The 22,057-nt window shown below is 49.8% G+C and overlaps 1 protein-coding gene across 1 annotated transcript in view; it reads right to left on the bottom strand.

Moving 5' to 3' along the window:
• Positions 1 to 20: 20 nt before the first annotated feature.
• LOC122391463 (solute carrier family 22 member 13-like) overlaps positions 21 to 22,057 on the bottom strand; it is a 52,675-nt gene continuing 30,638 nt past the window's right edge. The window contains exons 3-8 of the mRNA XM_043385382.1: positions 5,123 to 5,280; positions 4,286 to 4,454; positions 3,788 to 4,018; positions 3,276 to 3,490; positions 2,556 to 2,740; positions 21 to 1,056 (exon numbers count right to left, since the gene is read on the bottom strand). Coding sequence (XP_043241317.1) covers positions 841 to 1,056; positions 2,556 to 2,740; positions 3,276 to 3,490; positions 3,788 to 4,018; positions 4,286 to 4,454; positions 5,123 to 5,280 — 1,174 coding nt within the window. The 3' untranslated portion in view covers positions 21 to 840. The remainder of the gene's footprint in view (positions 1,057 to 2,555; positions 2,741 to 3,275; positions 3,491 to 3,787; positions 4,019 to 4,285; positions 4,455 to 5,122; positions 5,281 to 22,057) is intronic.

A 22,057-nucleotide genomic window follows, 5' to 3' on the forward strand; every position in this document is an offset into this window, starting at 1 on the left:
TTTAGGAAATATTTATATGAAAGCGCTTCTTGGCGTTGTATTTGTCAAAAGACACGACCCCTTATGGAGGTGATTGAACTACTTTACTTATAACTCGACAAGTGAGCAAATGATATTCATGAACAAAGTAATGGGCTACAGTCTCTGAACAGATGGTCAGAATGACGCCCGTAGGACATTTAGCGTATGCAGCTTACACCCTTATGGACGACGAGACAAATTAGCACGATGAGCAGGCCCAAATTTTGACTATCGGCCCAGCTTGGACGGATAAATGCTACAACAACAGTGAATATTTAATAAACATTCAACACATCTGTAACACATTTCCAACATTTGGATAAGTTTGGCACTCCTGTAGAAGTAGCGTTTAGCTTCTTCCGCTGTTCTTTCTTCCCCAGATCATCACATGGATGAGACAGCTCCGGAAGTACCGACCCTCCTCACAGTTCACTAGCCCGGCAGTAACGGAAACCTTCTGATCAATCAACGGCCCCATCAACAAAGCAACAAACTCGGGAATGTTAGCTGACAGCTCACATCCTGTCGCACGGTTCGCCAAGTCTCCATCTCAGCATATTTCAGTGCGCACTGCGTACAACCCTTCCTCCTCACGAATCACTCAACCAACCAATCAGCTGACCTCACACATCGCAACAGCGCTGAGAACGCGCCTAGACCTTCACATCCTCTCCGCAGAGAACGCGCCTAACCCTCAACCCCTCGCAGAGAACGCGCCTAAACCTTCACATCCCCTCCGCAGAGAACGCGCCTAGACCTTCACATCCCCTCCGCATAGAACGCGCCTAAACCTTCACATCCCCTCCGCAGAGAACGGGCCTAGACCTTCACATCCCCACTGCAGTCCTCGTCTGTGTAGCTCCTGGGTTTCCTGCAGGCGTCGAAGAGTCCCTGCCCGGCGCCGAGCAGGTCGCCGTCGGACAGGGTCTGAGGCAGGTGACCTCCACCCGTCTCCGGGAGAAGGGTGGTGATGGAACCGGCTACCAGAGATAGCGCGCCGATTATCAGCAGAGGGAGACCCGGTGTTGTCTGGTGCTGAAAACCAGAGGGGGGGGGAGGGTCAGAGGGCGTCGTTTGGTGCTGGAAAACAGACGGGTAGGGAATGTCAGAAGGTCACAGGGTGTTCTGTGATGCTGGAACACTGGAGGGGCCGAGGGGGTGAGAAACGGTCACAGGACGTTAGTCGCGTTTACATAGCATTTTTGACGAGGCTCTAGCTCGTTTATTTGGCGATAATTTCGATGCAGTGGTCTTCAAATATTTAGAGGGGATCATTTTGTAAATTGTTAAACACCATTGGCATCTTTTGCAACATCACGAACGGAGATACAGGGTGATCGAAAAAAAGTGTCACCCCTAACTTAAAATCTACATAGCTCGCGACTGGTAGGTCGGATGACTTCGCGCCAGGCAGCATTGGAAAGAGCAGGCAATTTCTTTTCAATTGAATGTATTCATGATTGTTTTCTATTCCAAATAATGTCCCCATGGGCTCAAAAACCAATCAATGCGCGGCTTTCACGTGAAACGAAATTTACCGAACGGGATTGGACACCGCTGAACGAGAACAATGAGTATCGTAACTCAACATGACACACACCTTACACATTACACATGGAGTGTATGTTGTTCACTGCAGACTGTTTCTCAGCTGACCTTAGACTCGTCTTCACTCGAAGTCGAGTCGGTGCTCGAACCGACCGCCACCGCAGGCGATGCACGCCTTATTCACAAATTCGCCGGTAACTAGCGAAACATTGCGACAACCTGCACTACCGGATTATCAATTTTATGCAGCGGTAACCATGAAACAGTTAAGAAAAATGCTCACGTGAGCTGTCATGTGAGCTGTCAGATCAAAAACTCTGTCAAAAGTACAAATTTGCACAAGCAAACTTTTGAACACGCCAAATTGCGTCATTAACATACTTTTTGAACAGCTACATCTTCGTTTGCGGCATAAACCATGCATATTTACATCCATTCGAAAGGAAATTGTATGCTCTTTCCAATGCTGCCTGGCGCAAAGTCGTACGACCAACCAATCGCGAGTTATATGGCTTTTAAATTAGGGGTGACACTTTTTTTCGATCACCCTGTATAAGCTTGCAACAAACCCTATGTAAACGCGTCTGTTATATGGTGCTGGGAAACGGAGGGGACGGGACGAGGTCCCAGGTGTTTGTCCGTCCGTCCGTCGGGACGAGGGACGTCCGTATCCGTCGGGACGAGGTCCCAGGTGTCCCAGGTCCGAGGTGTTCTGTAGATGAGTGAACGGTCAGACGATCTAACGTATATGGATCATGGTTTACTAATCTCCAGCGAGTGCAGTTCTTTTAGCGACTTTTAGTGACCAAACGGCGATTGAAGCAGACTGCCGAACGTAATGATGGATAAATCCGTACATCCGTTACATCCGTACATGAATAATTACATCCGTACGTCATGGAAATACTGCTGGATAAGTGCGGTATACAGCACACCCGTCCCAAGTGTGTGCAATGTCCCACGTTCGAATCCCGTCCCGCACTGACCAGGTAGACGATGGACGGGCTGACGAAGATGGCGATGCCGCCCATGGTCTCGTAGAGCGCCAGGCTCTGTCCTCGTATCACCGTGGGGAACAGCTCCGGTCCGTACTGCAGGCACGTGCTGTATGCGCCCATAATGAGCATCCTGCCGGCCAGCGCCAGCGCTAACCGGCCGCCCGTGGCCAGCGCTGTGCAGGGGGGGGGGGGGGGCACGGGGTCAGTTAGGGGCCGTGGCCAGCGCTGTGCACAAAGGCTCGGAGTTAGAGGTGCTGACATGCCAGCGCCAGCCCGCAGCCGGTCGCCCGAGGCCAGCGTGTGTATAAAGGCACGGGACAGTTAGGGGCTAGGGCCCGTGGACAGCGCTGTGCAGAGAAGCGGTACACGGGGTCAGTGAATGTCAGGAGACAAACGGGTGATGACAGTGAATGCTCCGGTGAATTGGCGTCGCCCATGACTGTGTGACCAGTCCTCGAGCGTTTTTTTTTTTACATCTACGCTGCAAGCGAATCATAATGAAAGTAATGAACTAAAATCATTTACACTCGGATGCCTGCAAAATGAGCCATCCATGAACTGCGAAGCAAGCTCTGAATTGATACAGTCACGTTACTCACGTTCCATTATGTCCTTCCCTCTTCCTATTCTCTCATTGGCGATTCTCCCTTAGTCTTCCTTGCTCAACATATCCCTCGCTTATCCAATCACCGTCAATTATCCACTCACCGTTTCCGACCACGGCGTAGGCCACGCCGCAGAGCCCTGAGGTCACCAGGAAGGTCACCATGGGCCAGCGCCTGCCGAAGCGCTGCAGCAGCGGCGGCACCAGCAGGGCGGCGGCCACCTCCACTCCGCCGCCCAGGGAGAACGAGACGAACACAGAGCTGCCCAGGTTACCTGAGTTCTGGCTGTGCCCGTAGAAACACACGTTCGACAGCATCCTGCGGACCCGGGGAGGATGTCAGATGAATAGCAGCAAAGGTTGTGTCCGCCACACAATTTCTTATAGGTAACATCCCATGGGCATCCTTGTCTCATCACTAAATCACCGATGGAATCAAACAAACTCGTAAAATTACAAGGGAGACACAACAGGTTAAAACAAACGTGACTCACTCCCCAGCAGCACACGTCTCGTTATCGCAGCTACAGCAGCATCTACCAAACATCACCACTTTCACCTCACAGTAAGAATACCACCCCCCGACCCCCGATAACCTCCGTCGAGCCTCGCTCACCATAGTAGCGTGACCAGCGCCAGGTTCTTCATGAGCCGGGGGTGTTTCCACACGTGCAGCAGGCTCTCGGTGGGCTGCTCGGGCTCGCCCTCGCGCTTCTCGACCATCACCTCGCAGAAGACGGCCTCGTCCAGCTGTCGGCCGTTGACGGAGGCGACGAACTGCAGCACCTCGCGGGCCTCGTCTCCGCGGCCGTTCACCATCAGCCAGGAGGCCGACTCGGGAATATACCTGGAGGACAGCGCGGGTTCAAATCCCACCGCTGGCAAAAATTTACCGTGGTATAATAATCCAGCAGCAGATATTCGCTTTTTTCATCAAATAAATTGAACATCGCAAGAGAACGACTCCCAAAAAAAATCCAGAATTAAACATGTGCTGCTTGCTAACGATCGAAACGTCCGTTTATCATTTTTAACGGATCAGCAGTAATTACACATAGGAAATAAATAAAATCTGCGCCGAGGTCGACTCGCCGACCGTCCGTCGCTCTCTCACCGGTAGAGGGCGAGGGCGAGCAGCAGCGGCGCGCTGGTGATCACCACCAGGATCCTCCAGTTCCAGATGGCGTAGGCGATCCAGGGCAGCAGCAGGCCGCCCAGGCCCCAGGAGGCGATCAGCAACATCAGCGGGTACGTGCGGTACGCCGAGCCGCAGTACTCAATCACTGCAACCGGAGAGAGGGGATTTAACAGTTTTTATATCGGAAAAGCATCCACATGTACTTTATTTTCAGTCAACACGGGACCTAACTATCCATTGTTTAAAAAACGAAACAACATTATTGCAAAATCAACATTCCACAATCCACAGGCCTGAAGGCCAATAAGACTGAGGGCGGTGAAACTTGTGTCCTTACCCAGCACGTAGGGCAGGTGGCTGACGGTGTTGTGTTGTGTTGTGTTGTGTTGTGTTGTGTTGTGTTGTGTTGTGTTGTGTTGTGTTGTGTTGTGTTGTGTTGTGTTGTGTGGTGTTGTGTTGTGTGGTGTTGTGTTGTGTTGTGTTGTGTTGTGTTGTGTTGTGTTGTGTTGTGTTGTGTTGTGTTGTGTTGTGTTGTGTTGTGTTGTGTTGTGTTGTGTTGTGTTGTGTGGTGTTGTGTTGTGTTGTGTTGTGTTGTGTTGTGTTGTGTTGTGTTGTGTTGTGTTGTGTTGTGTTGTGTTGTGTTGGATTATGTTGTGTTGGATTATGTTGTGTTGTGGTGTGCTGTGTTGTGTTGTGTTGTGTTGTGTTGTGTGGGGTTGCGTTGTGTTGCGTTGTGTTGTGTTGTGTTGTGCTGTGTTGTGTTGTGTTGTGTTGTGTTGTGTTGTGTTGTGTCGCGTGGTGCTGCGTCCTTACCCAGCACGTAGGGCAGGTGGCTGACGGTGTTGTGCGCCGAGCCCACCAGGAAGCGGACCAGCAGGATGGCTGCGAAGCTGGACGGCTGCACAAGTGTCAGCGCGCCGCCCGCCGCGTACACCAGAAAGGACGCCAGCGTCGCCGGACGGCGGCCCAGTCTGCCGGCAGAACACGCACACGTCAAGAACCTTAAATATGGCTAAAGAGGGATAACGTTTCCCTATTGATTAACCCTCGCCCCGTTGGGGGCATTTTGGCCCCCCCTGTTGTTTTTCCTGAATAGCAAGAAAACAGCGGCGGGCAGCGCCGCCAAATTTCCAGTACCTTCCCGGGCATCAATTTGACACCTTCACACCAAATTTCAAGTCTTAGGTCACCTTAGGTCAGGAGTTATTGAGGTCAAACTGAGGTCATGTTCGAGCAAAAATGAGCAAAAAACATGCAATCTTGAAACGCTCACCAAATCTACAGTTATCAAGCAATTTCAAAGTTCTTTATATGGTCTGGTAAACAAAAAGCGGCGCTATAAAACTGCTATCTCGGATTTTCAAAATTTTGGGTTTTTGACCCTGAAAAATTCAAAAAATTGATTTTTTTAGAAAAACTAAAACAAAATCAAAAATTTTTCCGAATTTCGAAAAAACCGGAATATATGTGATAGTCCCTGCGCTCTTCTATATACATACCAAATTTCAGATCGATATCTCGTTTTTTTGGCCAAGTTATAGCGAAAAAACTGTTCAAAAATGATGACGTCAAATTTTTGAACTCAATTTTTAGCGATTCTAGACCACGTACGGCAAAACAAAGACCACCATTGAACTCCCCGTGACGAGCTGCATCGATTCGATACCCATTTTATGCAAAATATCAACTTTGACATTTGACCTAAGTTGACCTGACCTTGACCTGACCTTGACCTGACCTTGACCTGACCTTGACCTGACCTTGACCTGACCTTGACCAAAACGTGACCTAAGCTGGCCCCAAAGGCTGCCTGACCCACATAATCGCATTTGTCATGTAAAATGGACCATAAAACATGTATCACACGACACTTTCATATTGTGACTCCCCAGTGACCTGACCTCTGTGACCTGACCTGGTATCAGTGACCTCAAATAGCAAAATATGTGTTTGAAGAACATTTCCCCATCGATGATTTTCAATGAAATGCATTTTACTCGATTTTACAACGCATTTCTTGAAATGCCTGTAAACGGTGAAAATTGGACCTTTGACCTGACCTGTGACGTCATCGGTTTGACCTAGGTCAATAAAATTGGGTCACCAGGTAGTTCCCTGATAGGGCTATCCAACACCGTTTGCCGCTTGTCGCTAGGTTGCGTGGTTCTCGAGATCTTAGGGGGGGGGGGCAAAATGCCCCCCCCCCCCCCAACGGGGCGCGTTGCTCGGTAGAGCCCAACGGGGCGCGGGTTAAGGACGCAATTCACTTCTAGGAAGGGGCGAGTGGCAATTTTGGGCTTATGTGGCTTGAATAGAATGTCCTGCAATAATCACATGAAATAAACCATGAACTTGTTTCATGGAAACTTATACAGTTTTTCGTAGTTTTTAGTCGTAGGTAAGATTTATATGATCTATGTTTCATACCTTTTTCCATTTTTTCCGTACGACCTTTGTTACGATATCGAAGTTTCGTTTCTCGTTACGAACAAGCTGTTAGAAGACACAAATCAACAAAAGCAAGCGTCTCTTATATGGCATGTCGTATCCGAAGGTTGGGACTTTTCAATTAAGAACAATCACTATTCTTTAGAATTGTGATTTTCTATTGAAAATCCCAACCTGAGCTACCTCTCTAGGGGGACATTTGCGTTTCTGCCGGAAATTGGGACATTTTGATCCCCGCGAAAACGGCACGGTAGAATTGCTTGCCATTTTCAGCGTTTGGTCCCGTATCGGGGAGCTACCGGCTGGCATCGGTCGCTTGAAATATAATTAACCCGTTTTGGGGTAATCGGCACGTGCATTTTCCCATAGGGTTAACATGGGGGAAAATTGGAAATTTGATTTGCGAAAAATTTCGTCAATTATATTTGCTGATATTTTTAGGGTCGGATCTCGGGCTGGCACCCCAACTGACGGTGGTAATTATTTAAAATATAATTGACAAAATTTCGGGTAATCGTCACAAACAATTACCCCATGTTGAGCCTATGGCAAATTCGAAAAATTATTTTCAAATCGATTTTGCCAAAAATTTCCACGTTAGATTTTGAAAATATTCAAATATGTTGTGCCCCGGGGTGTCGGCTATCACGTGGTATGGGTCAGATATGGGGCGATTGAAAAGCACGTGCCACGTGCAAACGTGTTTGATGGGGTAACCTCCGGGAAAATCCGACATTGGCCAACTGGGGGTCCTATGGCGCGGAAACGACTTCACCTAGCGACACCAAATCAGTGCAGCCGGTGAGCAGATGAGTCCAGCTTGTAGCACTGGTGGTCACGTGGCGCACGTGCTATTGCACGTGCCGTGGCACGAGGTCAATTTTTGTGCTTAAATATACTAGCATTGTGAAATGCAAGGAATGGGGGAAATGGCCGTCAGGCCGTCAGTTTTTATGATAGGGTCGATCTGAAAACGGGTATAGGCACAGAATGAAGGGGGTTAAAAAACTGCTATCTCGGATTTTTTGTAAAATGAAAAATTAAAAATTCTGGGGAAATTATATATTCGAAAGGTGAAATTTCCCTAAATTTTCCCGTTTTTCGAGTTTAGACGTCCACTGTTCAGAGACGGTGACACCGGCCGGGGTCATCTTTTACATGCTGACGGGTACGTCGATGGGTCATCACGTGGCGTGAGCGGTGAAGCTATCAGAGGTCCGGCACGTGCCACGTGGCCACGTGTTTGAGTCGCGTACCTCCCAGATTATCGTGTGTTTGCCGATTTGTGGCCTTATAGCACGTAAACTGCACCAGTCAAGAAGCCTGAAATGGTGCAATCGGTGGGGGGACAAGTCCTGCTTTCACCACTGGTGCTCACGTGGCACACGTGCAAAATTGGGCACCTCCGTTGCGGAGATATTTTATAGTGAAATATTCAAATGTACAAAACTTTGTCAGTTTAAGTCCGATTGGGCTAGAATTTGGTGGGTGGACGAATTTTTAAGCGACATGAACGAATGCGCCATGTTTGTTGCAGTGCGCCACGTTTGTCTCAAAGCGCCATTTTTGCCGCAAATCGCAGAATGTGCCTAACTTTGTCGAACATGGGACGATTAGGATGCGCTTTGATTGAGGGATGGCTGCTTAACCCGCGCCCCACTGGGGTCTGTGTATAACACGCCCTACTGGGGGGGGGGGGGGGGGGGGCTATTCATAGCCCCCCCTCCTAACTCCGAAACTACTGGGCCGATCGTCAAAATTCAAACGGCGTCTGATAGCCCCGGAAAAACTGTCGAGCGAAACCTAATTTCATTGACCTCGAGGTCACCGATGACGTCACAGGTCAGGTCAAAGTAAAAATTATTAGCACTTTGGCTTGTTCACATTTTGGGCGCTGGCCGCCGTCTTACAAGTCAGATCAGGCTCATTTTTGGTTTCCACACTGGTGAACAGATGCTCTAGATACCTTGAGGGTATCAAACTTGTACTTTGATTTTCAGGTCAGGGTCAGGTCATCACAGGTCACGAAAATATTATATCATGCGTCGGTCACGTGACACATGTTTTATGGTCCATTTAGGCCATAGATTTCGAATTTGATGTCGTCTGTGTCATTCAAGGTCATTTTGAGTCGAAATTAGCTTAGGTCAGGTCACTTTCAGGTCAAAAAAGGTCAAATTTTGAAGTTGAAATTTTTCAACAAAAAAGGTGTCTATTGGATGCAGTTTGAGCTCAGGAACACGATGGTGCCATTTATATTGGTGTACGATGCCAAATACGTACTGAAAAATTGATTTGAAAAATTAATAATTGTGAATTTTTTGCAATAATGCGTATAACTTGGCCATTTTTGAAGATATTTAGCTAAAACTTGCTACAGTTAGTCATAACCATGCGTTCTGTCACATATATTCCGGTTTTTTCGAAAAGTCAAAAACTTTTTGAAAAAAATATAAAAATATAAATTTTGAATATCATTTTATAAAATTTTCGAAATTTTCAAAATTTTGAAAATCCGAGATAGCAGTTTGATAGCGCGGTCAATTCTGAGTTCTTTCATGCAAAGAAATTGGATCTAGCTTAAAAACTGAGCTCTTGGGAGCGATTGCCGTGGTTCAATGTTTTGCGTCGAAATCGGACGAACATGACGTCACTCTGACGTCATTTCCGGCCGACCTATAGTAGCTACGAAGTTCAAATTTTGACACAAGGTGTCAAATTGATGCAGCCGAAGGTACTGAAAGTCTGGCGTCGATTCGTAAAGCGGTTTGGAAGTTATTGCAGAAAAACGGGAGGGGGGGCTATAAATAGCCCCCCCCCCAGTGGGGCGCGGGTTAAACGGCAGATATGAATGCGCCCCATTTGCCGCAGGGCGCCATAGTTGTCTTAATGCGTCAGTGTTAGCGTTTTCCCTATGGCGGGCGTTTTTTTTGCGGCGGTTTTTGCGTTTTTTTTCGGTGTTTGCGTTTGACGGCGAGCGGCCGTTTTTTTGCGTTTTTTGCGGTGTTTGCGTTTGGCGGCGGGCGGCCGTTTTTTTGCAGCGGTTGGTGGCGGGCGGGCGTGCGTTGCGGGCGTTTTTTGCGGCGTTGTTTGCGTTTTTGCGGTTTTTGTGTTTGGCGGCGGGCGGGCGGGCGATGCGGGTGTTTTTGCCGTTTGCGTTTGGCGGCGGGCGGCCGTTTTAGCGGCGGTTTGTGGCGGGCGGCCGTTTTTTTTGCGGCGTTTTGCGGTTTGCGGCGGGCGGCCGTTTTTTGCGGTGTTTTGTAGTTTGCGGCGGGCGGCCGTTTTTAACGGCGTTTTGCGGTTGCCGTTGGCCGGCCGTTATTTGCGGTTAGCGGCGGGCGGCGGGCGGTCGTTTTTTTTGCGGCGTTTAGCGGTTTGCGGCGGGCGGCCGTTTTTGCGGCGTTTTGCGATTCGCGGCGTGCGGCCGTTTTTTGCGGCGTTTCGCGGTTGGCAGCGGGCGATGCGGGCGTTTTTTTTGCGGCGGTGGTTTTTGCGGTGTTTGCGTTTTGCGGGGTACGCGCGTTTTTTTGCGGCATTTTGTGCGTTTTTTCTGCGGTTTTTGGCGGGCGGGTATCCGAAGGTTGGGACTTTTCAATTAGACAATCACTATTCTTTAGAATTGTGATTTTCTATTGAAAATCCCAACCTGAGCTACCTCTCTAGGGGGGTGTTTAGCGTTTCGGCCGCGATTTTGGTCATTTTGATCGCCGCCGAAACGGCACGGTAGAATTTCTTGCCATTTTCAGCGTTTGGTGCCGTATCGGGGAGCTACCGGCTGGCATCGGTCGCTTGAAATATAATTAACCCGTTTTGGGGTAATCGGCACGTGCATTTTCCCATAGGGTTAACATGGGGGAAAATTGGAAATTCGATTTGCGAAAAATTTCGTCAATTATATTTGCTGATATTTTTAGGGTCGGATCTCGGGCAGGCACCCCAACTGACGGTGGTAATTATTTAAAATATAATTGACAAAATTTCGGGTAATCGTCACGAACAGTTACCCCATGTTGAGCCTATGGCGAATTCGAAAAATTATTTTCAAATCGATTTTGCAAAAAATTTCCACGTTAGATTTTGAAAACGTTCCAATATGTTGTGCCCCGGGGTGTCGGCTACCACATGGTATGGGTCAGATATGGGGCGATTGAAAAGCACGTGCCACGTGCAAACGTGTTTGATGGGGTAACCTCCCGGAAAATCCGACATTGGCCAACTGGGGGTCCTATGGCGTGGAAACGACTTCAACTAGCGACACCAAATCAGTGCAGCCGGTGAGCAGATGAGTCCAGCTTGTCGCAATAGTGGTCACGTGGCGCACGTGCTATTGCACGTGCTGTGGCACGGGGTCAATTTTGGTGCTTAAATATACTAGCATAGTGAAATGCAAGGACTGGGGGAAATAGCCGTCAGGCCGTCAGTTTTTTTGATAGGGTCGATCTGAAAACGGGTATAGGCACAGAATGAAGGGAGCTAAAAAACTGCTATCTCGGATTTTTTGTAAAATGAAAAATTCAAAATTCTGGGGAAATTATATATTTGAAAGGTGAAATTTCCCTAAATTTTCCCGTTTTTCGAGTTTAGCCGTCCACTGTTCAGAGACGGTCACACCGGCCGGGGTCATCTTTTACATGCTGATGGCCACGTCGATGGGTCATCACGTGGCGTGAACGGTGAAGCTATCAGAGGTCCGGCACGTGCCACGTGCCCACGTGTTTGAGTCGCGTACCTCCCAGATTATCGTGTGTTTGCCGATTTGTGGCGTTATAGCACGAAAACAGCACCAGTCAGGAAGCCTGAAATGGTGCAACCGGCGAGGGGACAAGTCCTGCTTACACCACCAGTGGTTACGTGGCACACGTGCGAAGATGGGCACCTCCGTTGCGGAGATATTTTATAGTGAAATATTCAAATGTACATAACTTTTTCAGTTTAAGTCCGATTGGGCTAGAATTTGGTGGGTGGATGAATTGTTAAGCGACATGAACGAATGCGCCATGTTTGTTGCAGTGCGCCACGTTTGTCTCAAAGCGCCATTTTTGCCGCAAAGCGCAGAATGTGCGTAACTTTGTCGAACATTGGACGATTAGGATGCGCTGTAATTAAGAGATGGCTGCTTAAACGGCAGATATGAATGCACCACATTTGCCGCAGGGCGCCATATTTGTCTTTATGCGTCAGTGTTTGCGTTTTGCCTACGGCGGGCGTTTTTTTGCGGCGGTGTTTGCGTTTTTTTTTCGGTGTTTGCGTTTGACGGCGGGCGGCCGTTTTTGCGTTTTTGGCGGTGTTTGCGTTTGGCGGCGGGCGGCCGTTTTTTGCAGCGGTTTGCGGTTGGCGGCGGGCGTGCGTGCGTTGCGGGCGTTTTTTTTGCGGCGGTGTTTGCGTTTTTTGCGGTTTTTGTGTTTGGCGGCGGGCGGGCGGGCGATGCGGGTGTTTTTTCTGTTTGCGTTTGGCGGCGTGCGGCCGTTTTGGCGGCGGTTTGCGGCGGGCGGCCGTTTTTTTTGCGGCGTTTTGCGGTTTGCGGCGGGCGGCCGTTTTTTGCGGCGTTTTGTGGTTTGCGGCTGGCGGCCGTTATTTGCGGTTAGCGGCAGGCGGCGGGCGGTCGTTTTTTGCGGCGTTTGGCGGTTTGCGGCGGGCGGCCGTTTTAGCGGTTGTTTGCAGCGGGCGGACGTTTTTTGCGGCGTTTTTTTGTGGTTTGCGGCGGGCGGCCGTTTTTTTGCGGCGTTTGCGGTTGACGGCGGCCGGGCGTTATTTGCGTTGTTGCGGTTTGCGGCGGGCGGGCGTTTTTTTTGCGGCGTTTTTTTGCGTTTTTTTCTGCGGTTTTCGGCGGGCGGGCGATTGTTTTTTTGCGAAGTTTGCGTTTGCGTTTTGGGCGTGCGTTTTGCGGTGTTTGCGTTTGGCGGCGGGCGGGCGGTTTTTCACAATTAAAGTCCCAACCTTCGGATCCGCAGAGCTGTTCGACAAGCGCTGCCCGGGCCTATCCGAAGGTTGGGACTTTTCAATTAAGAACAATCACTATTCTTTAGAATTGTGATTTTCTATTGAAAATCCCAACCTGAGCTACCTCTCTAGGGGGGTGTTTAGCGTTTCTGCCGCGATTTGGGTCATTTTGAATCCCTCAAAAACGGCACGGTAGAATTTCTTGCCATTTTCAGCGTTTGGTCCCGTATCGGGGAGCTACCGGCTGGCATCGGTCGCTTGAAATATAATTAACCCGTTTTGGGGTAATCGGCACGTGCATTTTCCCATAGGGTTAACATGGGGGAAAATTTAAAATGCGATTTGCGAAAAATTTCGTCAATTATATTTGCTGATATTTTTAGGGTCGGATCTCGGGCTGGCACCCCAACTGACGGTGGTAATTATTTAAAATATAATTGACAGAATTTCGGGTAATCGTCACAAACAGTTACCCCATGTTGAGCCTATGGCGAATTCAAAAAATTATTTTCAAATCAATTTTGCCAAAAATTTCCACGTTAGATTTTGAAAAAGTTCCAATATGTTGTGCACCGGGGTGTCGGCTACCACGTGGTATGGGTCAGATATGGGGCGATTGAAAAGCACGTGCCACGTGCAAACGTGTTTGATGGGGTAACCTCCGGGAAAATCCGACATTGGCCAACTGGGGGTCCTATGGCGTGGAAACCACTCCACCTAGCGACACCAAATCAACGCAGCCGGTGAGCAGATGAGTCCAGCTTGTCGCACTAGTGGTCACGTGGCGCACGTGCTATTGCACGTGCCGTGGCACGGGGTCAATTTTGGTGCTTAAATATACTAGCATTGTGAAATGCAAGGAATGGGGGAAATAGCCGCCAGGCCGTCAGATTTTATGATAGGGTCGATCTGAAAACGGGTGTAGGCACAGAATGAAGGGGGCTAAAAAACTGCTATCTCGGATTTTTTGTAAAATGCAAAATTCAAAATCCTGGGGAAATTATATATTCGAAAGGTGAAATTTCCCTAAATTTTCCCGTTTTTCGACTTTAGCCGTCCACTGTTTAGAGACGGTGACACCGGCCGGGGTCATCTTTTATATGCTGATGGCCACGTCGATGGGTCATCACGTGGCGTGAACGGTGAAGCTATCAGAGGTCCGGCACGTGCCACGTGGCCACGTGTTTGAGTCGCGTACCTCCCAGATTATCGTGTGTTTGCCGATTTGTGGCCTTATAGCACGAAAACAGCACAAGCCAGGAACACTGAAATGGTGCAATCAGTGAGGGGACAAGTCCTGCTTGCACCACCGGTGGTCACGTGGCACACGTGCAAATCTGGGCACCTCCGTTGCGGAGATATTTTAAAGCGAAATATTCAAATGTACATAACTTTGCAAGTTTAAGTCCGATTGGGCTAGAATTTGGTGGGTGGATGAATTGTTAAGCGACATGAACGAATGCGCCATGTTTATTGCAGTGCGCCACGTTTGTCTCGAAGCGCCATTTTTCCCGCAAAGCGCAGAATGTGCGTAACTTTGTCGAACATTGGACGATTAGGATGCGCTGTAATTAAGGGATGGCTGCTTAAACGGCAGATATGAATGCACCACATTTGCCGCAGGGCGCCATATTTGTCTTAATGTGTCAGTGTTTGCGTTTTGCCTACGGCGGGCGTTTTTTTTGCGGCGGTGTTTGCGTTTTTTCGGGGTTTGCGTTTGACGGCGGGCGGCCGTTTTTGCGTTTTTGGCGGTGGCTGCGTTTGGCGGCGGGCGGCCGTTTTTTGCGGCGTTTTGCGGTTGGCGGCGGGCGGGCGTGCGTTTTTTGCGGCAGTGTTTGCGTTTTTTGCGGTTTTTGTGCTTGGCGGCGGGCGGGCGGGCGATGCGGGTGTTTTTGCTGTTTGCGTTTGGCGGCGGGCGGCCGTTTTAGCGGCGGTTTGCGGCGGGCGGCCGTTTTTTGCGGCGTTTTGCGGTTTGCGGCGGGCGGCCGTTTTTTGCGGCGTTTTGCGGTTTGCGGCGGGCGGCCGTTTTTTGCGGCGTTTTGCGGTTGCCCGTTATTTGCGGTTAGCGGCGGGCAGCGGGCGGTCGTTTTTTGCGGCGTTTAGCGGTTTGCGGCGGGCGGCCGTTTTTCGGCGTTTTGCGTTTCGCGGCGGGCGGCCGTTTTTTGCGGCGTTTCGCGGTTGGCGGCGGGCGATGCGGGCGTTTTTTTGCGGCGGCGGTGTTTGCGTTTTTTGCGGTGTTTGTGTTTTGCGGCGGACGCGCGTTTTTTTTGCGGCATTTTGTGCGTTTTTTTCTGCGGTTTTCGGCGGGCGGGAGATTGTTTTTTTGCGAAGTTTGTGTTGGCGTTTTCGGCTTGCGTTTTGCGCGTTTTGCGGTGTTTGCGTTTGGCGGCGGGCGGGCGGTTTTTCACAATTAAAGTCCCAACCTTCGGATCCGCAGTGCTGTTCGACAAGCGCTGCCCGGGCCTATCCGAAGGTTGGGACTTTTCAATTAAGAACAATCACTATTCTTTAGAATTGTGATTTTCTATTGAAAATCCCAACCTGAGCTACCTCTCTAGGGGGGTGTTTAGCGTTTCGGCCGCGATTTAGGACATTTTGATTCCGAGAAAAACGGCACGGTAGAATTTCTTGCCATTTTCAGCGTTTGGTCCCGTATCGGGGAGCTACCGGCTGGCATCGGTCGCTTGAAATATAATTAACCCGTTTTGGGGTAATCGGCACGTGCATTTTCCCATAGGGTTAACATGGGGGAAAATTGGAAATTCGATTTGCGAAAAATTTCGTCAATTATATTTGCTGATATTTTTTGGGTCGGATCTCGGGCTGGCACCCCAACTGACGGTGGTAATTATTTAAAATATAATTGACAAAATTTCGGGTAATCGTCACAAACAGTTACCCCATGTTGAGCCTATGGCGAATTCGAAAAATTATTTTCAAATCGATTTTGCAAAAAATTTCCACGTTAGATTTTGAAAATGTTCCAATATGTTGTGCCCCGGGGTGTCGGCTACCACATGGTATGGGTCAGATATGGGGCGATTGAAAAGCACGTGCCACGTGCAAACGTGTTTGATGGGGTAACCTCCGGGAAAATCCGACATTGGCCAACTGGGGGTCCTATGGCGTGGAAACCACTCCACCTAGCGACACCAAATCAACGCAGCCGGTGAGCAGATGAGTCCAGCTTGTCGCACTAGTGGTCACGTGGCGCACGTGCTATTGCACGTGCCGTGGCACGGGGTCAATTTTGGTGCTTAAATATACTAGCATTGTGAAATGCAAGGAATGGGGGAAATAGCCCTCAGGCCGTCAGTTTTTATGAGAGGGTCGATCTGAAAACGGGTATAGGCACAGAATGAAGGGGGCTAAAAAACTGCTATCTCGGATTTTTTGTAAAATGAAAAATTTAAAATTCTGGGGAAATTATATATTCGGAAGGTGAAATTTCCCTAAAATTTCCCGTTTTTCGAGTTTAGCCGTCCACTGTTCAGAGACGGTGACACCGGCCGGGGTCATCTTTTACATGCTGATGGTCACGTCGATGGTTCATCACGTGGCGTGAACGGTGAAGCTATCAGAGGTCCGGCACGTGCCACGTGGCCACGTGTTTGAGTCGCGTACCTCCCAGATTATCGTGTGTTTGCCGATTTGTGGCCTTATAGCACCAAAACAGCACAAGCCAGGAACACTAAAATGGTGCAATCAGTGAGGGGACAAGTCCTGCTTGCACCACCGGTGGTCACGTGGCACACGTGCAAATCTGGGCACCTCCGTTGCGGAGATATTTTATAGTGAAATATTCAAATGTACATAACTTCTTCAGTTTAAGTCCGATTAGGCTAGAATTTGGTGGGTGGATGAATTGTTAAGCGACATGAACGAATGCGCCATGTTTGTTGCAGTGCGCCACGTTTGTCTCAAAGCGCCATTTTTGCCGCAAAGCGCAGAATGTGCGTAACTTTGTCGAACATTGGACGATTAGGATGCGCTGTAATTAAGGGATGGCTGCTTAAACGGCAGATATGAATGCACCACATTTGCCGCAGGGCGCCATATTTGTCTTAATGCGTCAGTATTTGCGCTTTGCCTACGGCGGACGTTTTTTGCGGCGGTGTTTGCCTTTTTTTTCGGTGTTTGCGTTTGACGGCGGGCGGCCGTTTTTGCGTTTTTGGCGGTGTTTGCGTTTGGCGGCGGGCGGCCGTTTTTGCGGCGTTTTGCGGTTGGCGGCGGGCGGGCGGGCGTTGCGGGCGTTTTTTTGCGGCGGTGTTTGCGTTTTTTGCGGTTTTTGTGTTTGGCGGCGGGCGGGCGGGCGATGCGGGTGTTTTTGCTGTTTGCGTTTAACGGCGGGCGGCCGTTTTAGCGGCGGTTTGCAGCGGGCTTCCGTTTTTTGCGGCGGTTTGCGGCGGGCGGCCGTTTTTTGCGGTGTTTTGTGGTTTGCTGCGGGCGGCCGTTTTTTACGGCGTTTTGTGGTTGCCGGCGGTCGGCCGTTATTTGCGGTTAGCGGCGGGCGGCGGGCAGTCGTTTTTTTTGCGGCGTTTAGCGGTTTGCGGCGGGCGGCCGTTTTTGCGGCGTTTTGCGGTTCGCGGCGTGCGGCCGTTTTTTTCCGGCGTTTCGCGGTTGTCGGCGGGCGATGCGGGCGTTTTTTTGCGGCGGCGGTGTTTGCGTTTTGCGGCGGACGCGCGTTTCTTGCGGCATTTTGTGCGTTTTTTTGCAGTTTTCGGCGGGCGGGCGATTGTTTTTTTGCGAAGTTTGCGTTGGCGTTTTAGGAGTGCGTTTTGCGCGTTTTGCGGTGTTTGCGTTTGGCGGCGGGCGGGCGGTTTTTCACAATTAAAGTCCCAACCTTCGGATCCGCAGTGCTGTTCGACAAGCGCTGCCCGGGCCTATCCGAAGGTTGGGACTTTTCAATTAAGAACAATCACTATTCTTTAGAATTGTGATTTTCTATTGAAAATCCCAACCTGAGCTACCTCTCTAGGGGGGTGTTTAGCGTTTCTGCCGCGATTTTGGTCATTTTGATCGCCGCCGAAACGGCTCGGTAGATTTTCTTGCTTTTTTCAGCGTTTGGTCCCGTATCGGGGAGCTACCGGCTGGCATCGGTCGCTTGAAATATAATTAACCCGTTTTGGGGTAATCGGCACGTGCATTTTCCCATAGGGTTAACATGGGGGAAAATTGGAAATTCGATTTGCGAAAAATTTCGTCAATTATATTTGCTGATATTTTTAGGGTCGGATCTCGGGCTGGCACCCCAACTGACGGTGATAATTATTTAAAATATAATTGACAAAATTTCGGGTAATCGTCACAAACAGTTACCCCATGTTGAGCCTATGGCGAATTCGAAAAATTATTTTCAAATCGATTTTGCAAAAAAATTCCACGTTAGATTTTGAAAATGTTCCAATATGTTGTGCCCCGGGGTGTCGGCTACCACACGGTATGGGTCAGATATGGGGCGATTGAAAAGCACGTGCCACGTGCAAACGTGTTTGATGGGGTAACCTCCGGGAAAATCCGACATTGGCCTATTTGGGGTTCTATGGCGCGGAAACGACTTCAGCTAGCGACACCAAATCAGTGCAGCCGGTGAGCAGATGAGTCCAGCTTGTCGCACTAGTGGTCACGTGGAGCACGTGCTATTGCACGTGCCGTGGCACGGGGTCAATTTTGGTGCTTAAATATACTAGCATTGTGAAATGCAAGGAATGGGGGAAATAGCCGTCAGGCCGTCAGTTTTTATGATAGGGTCGATCTGAAAACGGGTATAGACACAGACTGAAGGGGGCTAGAAAACTGCTATCTCGGATTTTTCGTAAAATGAAAAATTAAAAATTCTGGGGGAATTATATGTTCGAAAGGTGAAATTTCCCTAAATTTTCCCGTTTTTCGAGTTTAGCCGTCCACTGTTCAGAGACGGTGACACCGACCGGGGTCATCTTTTACATGCTGATGGCCACGTCGATGGGTCATCACGTGGCGTGAACGGTGAAGCTATCAGAGGTCCGGCACGTGCCACGTGGCCACGTGTTTGAGTCGCGTACCTCCCAGATTATCGTGTGTTTGCCGATTTGTGGCCTTAGAGCACCAAAACAGCACAAGCCAGGAACACTGAAATGGTGCAATCAGTGAGGGGACAAGTCCTGCTTGCACCACCGGTGGTCACGTGGCACACGTGCAAATCTGGGCACCTCCGTTGCGGAAATATTTTATAGTGAAATATTCAAATGTACACAACTTTTTTCAGTTTAAGTCCGATTGGGCTAGAATTTGGTGAGTGGATGAATTGTTAAGCGACATGAACGAATGCGCCATGTTTGTTGCAGTGCGCCACGTTTGTCTCAAAGCGCCATTTTTGCCGCAAAGCGCAGAATGTGCGTAACTTTGTCGAACATGGGTCGATTAGGATGCGCTGTGATTGAGGTATGGCTGCCTTAACGGCAGATATGAATGCACCACATTTGCCGCAGGGCGCCATTTTTGTCTTAATGCGTCAGTGTCAGCGTTTTGCCTACGACGGGCGTTTTTTTTGCGGCGGTCTTTGCGTTTTTTTCGGGGTTTGCGTTTGACGGCGGGCGGCCGTTTTTTGCGTTTTTGGCGGTGTTTGCGTTTGGCGGCGGGCGGCCGTTTTTTGCGTTGTTTTGCGGTTGGCGGCGGGCGTGCGTGCGTTGCGGGCGTTTTTTTGCGGCGGTGTTTGCGTTTTTTTGCGTTTTTTTTTTGTTTTGCGGCGGGCGGGCGGGCGATGCGGGTGTTTTTGCTCTTTGCGTTTGGCGGCGGGCGGCCGTTTTAGCGGCGGTTTGCGGCGGGCGGCCGTTTTTTTGCGGCGTTTTGCGGTTTGCGGCGGGCGGCCGTTTTTTGCGGCGTTTTGTGGTTTGCGTCGGGCGGGCGTTTTTTACGGCGTTTTGCGGTTGCCGGCGGCCGGCCGTTATTTGCGGTTAGCGGCGGGCGGCGGGCGGTCGTTTTTTGCGGCGTTTAGCGGTTTGCGGCGGGAGGCCGTTTTTGCGGCGTTTTGCAGTTCGCGGCGTGCGGCAGTTTTTTGCGGCGTTTGGCGGTTGGCGGCGGGCGATGCGGGCGTTTTTTTTTTTGCGGCGGCAGTGTTTGCATTTTTTGCGGTGTTTGTGTTTTGCGGCGGACGCGCGTTTTTTGCGGCATTTTGTGCGTTTTTTCTGCGGTTTTCGGCGGGCGGGCGATGGTTTTTTGCGAGGTTTGCGTTGGCGTTTAAGGCGTGCGTTTTGCGCGTTTTGCGTTGTTTGCGTTTGGCGGCGGGCGGGCGGTTTTCACAATTAAAGTCCCAACCTTCGGATCCGCAGTGCTGTTCGACAAGCGCTGCCCGGGCCTATCCGAAGGTTGGGACTTTTCAATTAAGAACAATCACTATTCTTTAGAATTGTGATTTTCTATTGAAAATCCCAACCTGAGCTACCTCTCTAGGGGGGTGTTTAGCGTTTCGGCCGCGATTTAGGACATTTTGATTCCGAGAAAAACGGCACGGTAGAATTTCTTGCCATTTTCAGCGTTTGGTCCCGTATCGGGGAGCTACCGGCTGGCATCGGTCGCTTGAAATATAATTAACCCGTTTTGGGGTAATCGGCACGTGCATTTTCCCATAGGGTTAACATGGGGGAAAATTGGAAATTCGATTTGCGAAAAATTTCGTCAATTATATTTGCTGATATTTTTTGGGTCGGATCTCGGGCTGGCACCCCAACTGACGGTGGTAATTATTTAAAATATAATTGACAAAATTTCGGGTAATCGTCACAAACAGTTACCCCATGTTGAGCCTATGGCGAATTCGAAAAATTATTTTCAAATCGATTTTGCAAAAAATTTCCACGTTAGATTTTGAAAATGTTCCAATATGTTGTGCCCCGGGGTGTCGGCTACCACATGGTATGGGTCAGATATGGGGCGATTGAAAAGCACGTGCCACGTGCAAACGTGTTTGATGGGGTAACCTCCGGGAAAATCCGACATTGGCCAACTGGGGGTCCTATGGCGTGGAAACCACTCCACCTAGCGACACCAAATCAACGCAGCCGGTGAGCAGATGAGTCCAGCTTGTCGCACTAGTGGTCACGTGGCGCACGTGCTATTGCACGTGCCGTGGCACGGGGTCAATTTTGGTGCTTAAATATACTAGCATTGTGAAATGCAAGGAATGGGGGAAATAGCCCTCAGGCCGTCAGTTTTTATGAGAGGGTCGATCTGAAAACGGGTATAGGCACAGAATGAAGGGGGCTAAAAAACTGCTATCTCGGATTTTTTGTAAAATGAAAAATTTAAAATTCTGGGGAAATTATATATTCGGAAGGTGAAATTTCCCTAAAATTTCCCGTTTTTCGAGTTTAGCCGTCCACTGTTCAGAGACGGTGACACCGGCCGGGGTCATCTTTTACATGCTGATGGTCACGTCGATGGTTCATCACGTGGCGTGAACGGTGAAGCTATCAGAGGTCCGGCACGTGCCACGTGGCCACGTGTTTGAGTCGCGTACCTCCCAGATTATCGTGTGTTTGCCGATTTGTGGCCTTATAGCACCAAAACAGCACAAGCCAGGAACACTAAAATGGTGCAATCAGTGAGGGGACAAGTCCTGCTTGCACCACCGGTGGTCACGTGGCACACGTGCAAATCTGGGCACCTCCGTTGCGGAGATATTTTATAGTGAAATATTCAAATGTACATAACTTCTTCAGTTTAAGTCCGATTAGGCTAGAATTTGGTGGGTGGATGAATTGTTAAGCGACATGAACGAATGCGCCATGTTTGTTGCAGTGCGCCACGTTTGTCTCAAAGCGCCATTTTTGCCGCAAAGCGCAGAATGTGCGTAACTTTGTCGAACATTGGACGATTAGGATGCGCTGTAATTAAGGGATGGCTGCTTAAACGGCAGATATGAATGCACCACATTTGCCGCAGGGCGCCATATTTGTCTTAATGCGTCAGTATTTGCGCTTTGCCTACGGCGGACGTTTTTTGCGGCGGTGTTTGCCTTTTTTTCGGTGTTTGCGTTTGACGGCGGGCGGCCGTTTTTTGCGTTTTTGGCGGTGTTTGCGTTTGGCGGCGGGCGGCCGTTTTTGCGGCGTTTTGCGGTTGGCGGCGGGCGGGCGGGCGTTGCGGGCGTTTTTTTTGCGGCGGTGTTTGCGTTTTTTGCGGTTTTTGTGTTTGGCGGCGGGCGGGCGGGCGATGCGGGTGTTTTTGCTGTTTGCGTTTAACGGCGGGCGGCCGTTTTAGCGGCGGTTTGCAGCGGGCTTCCGTTTTTTGCGGCGGTTTGCGGCGGGCGGCCGTTTTTTGCGGTGTTTTGTGGTTTGCTGCGGGCGGCCGTTTTTTACGGCGTTTTGTGGTTGCCGGCGGTCG

This window comes from Amphibalanus amphitrite, unplaced genomic scaffold (genome assembly GCF_019059575.1).
Source record: "Amphibalanus amphitrite isolate SeventyFive unplaced genomic scaffold, NRLGWU_Aamphi_draft 000438F_arrow, whole genome shotgun sequence".
Taxonomy (NCBI): domain Eukaryota; kingdom Metazoa; phylum Arthropoda; class Thecostraca; order Balanomorpha; family Balanidae; genus Amphibalanus; species Amphibalanus amphitrite.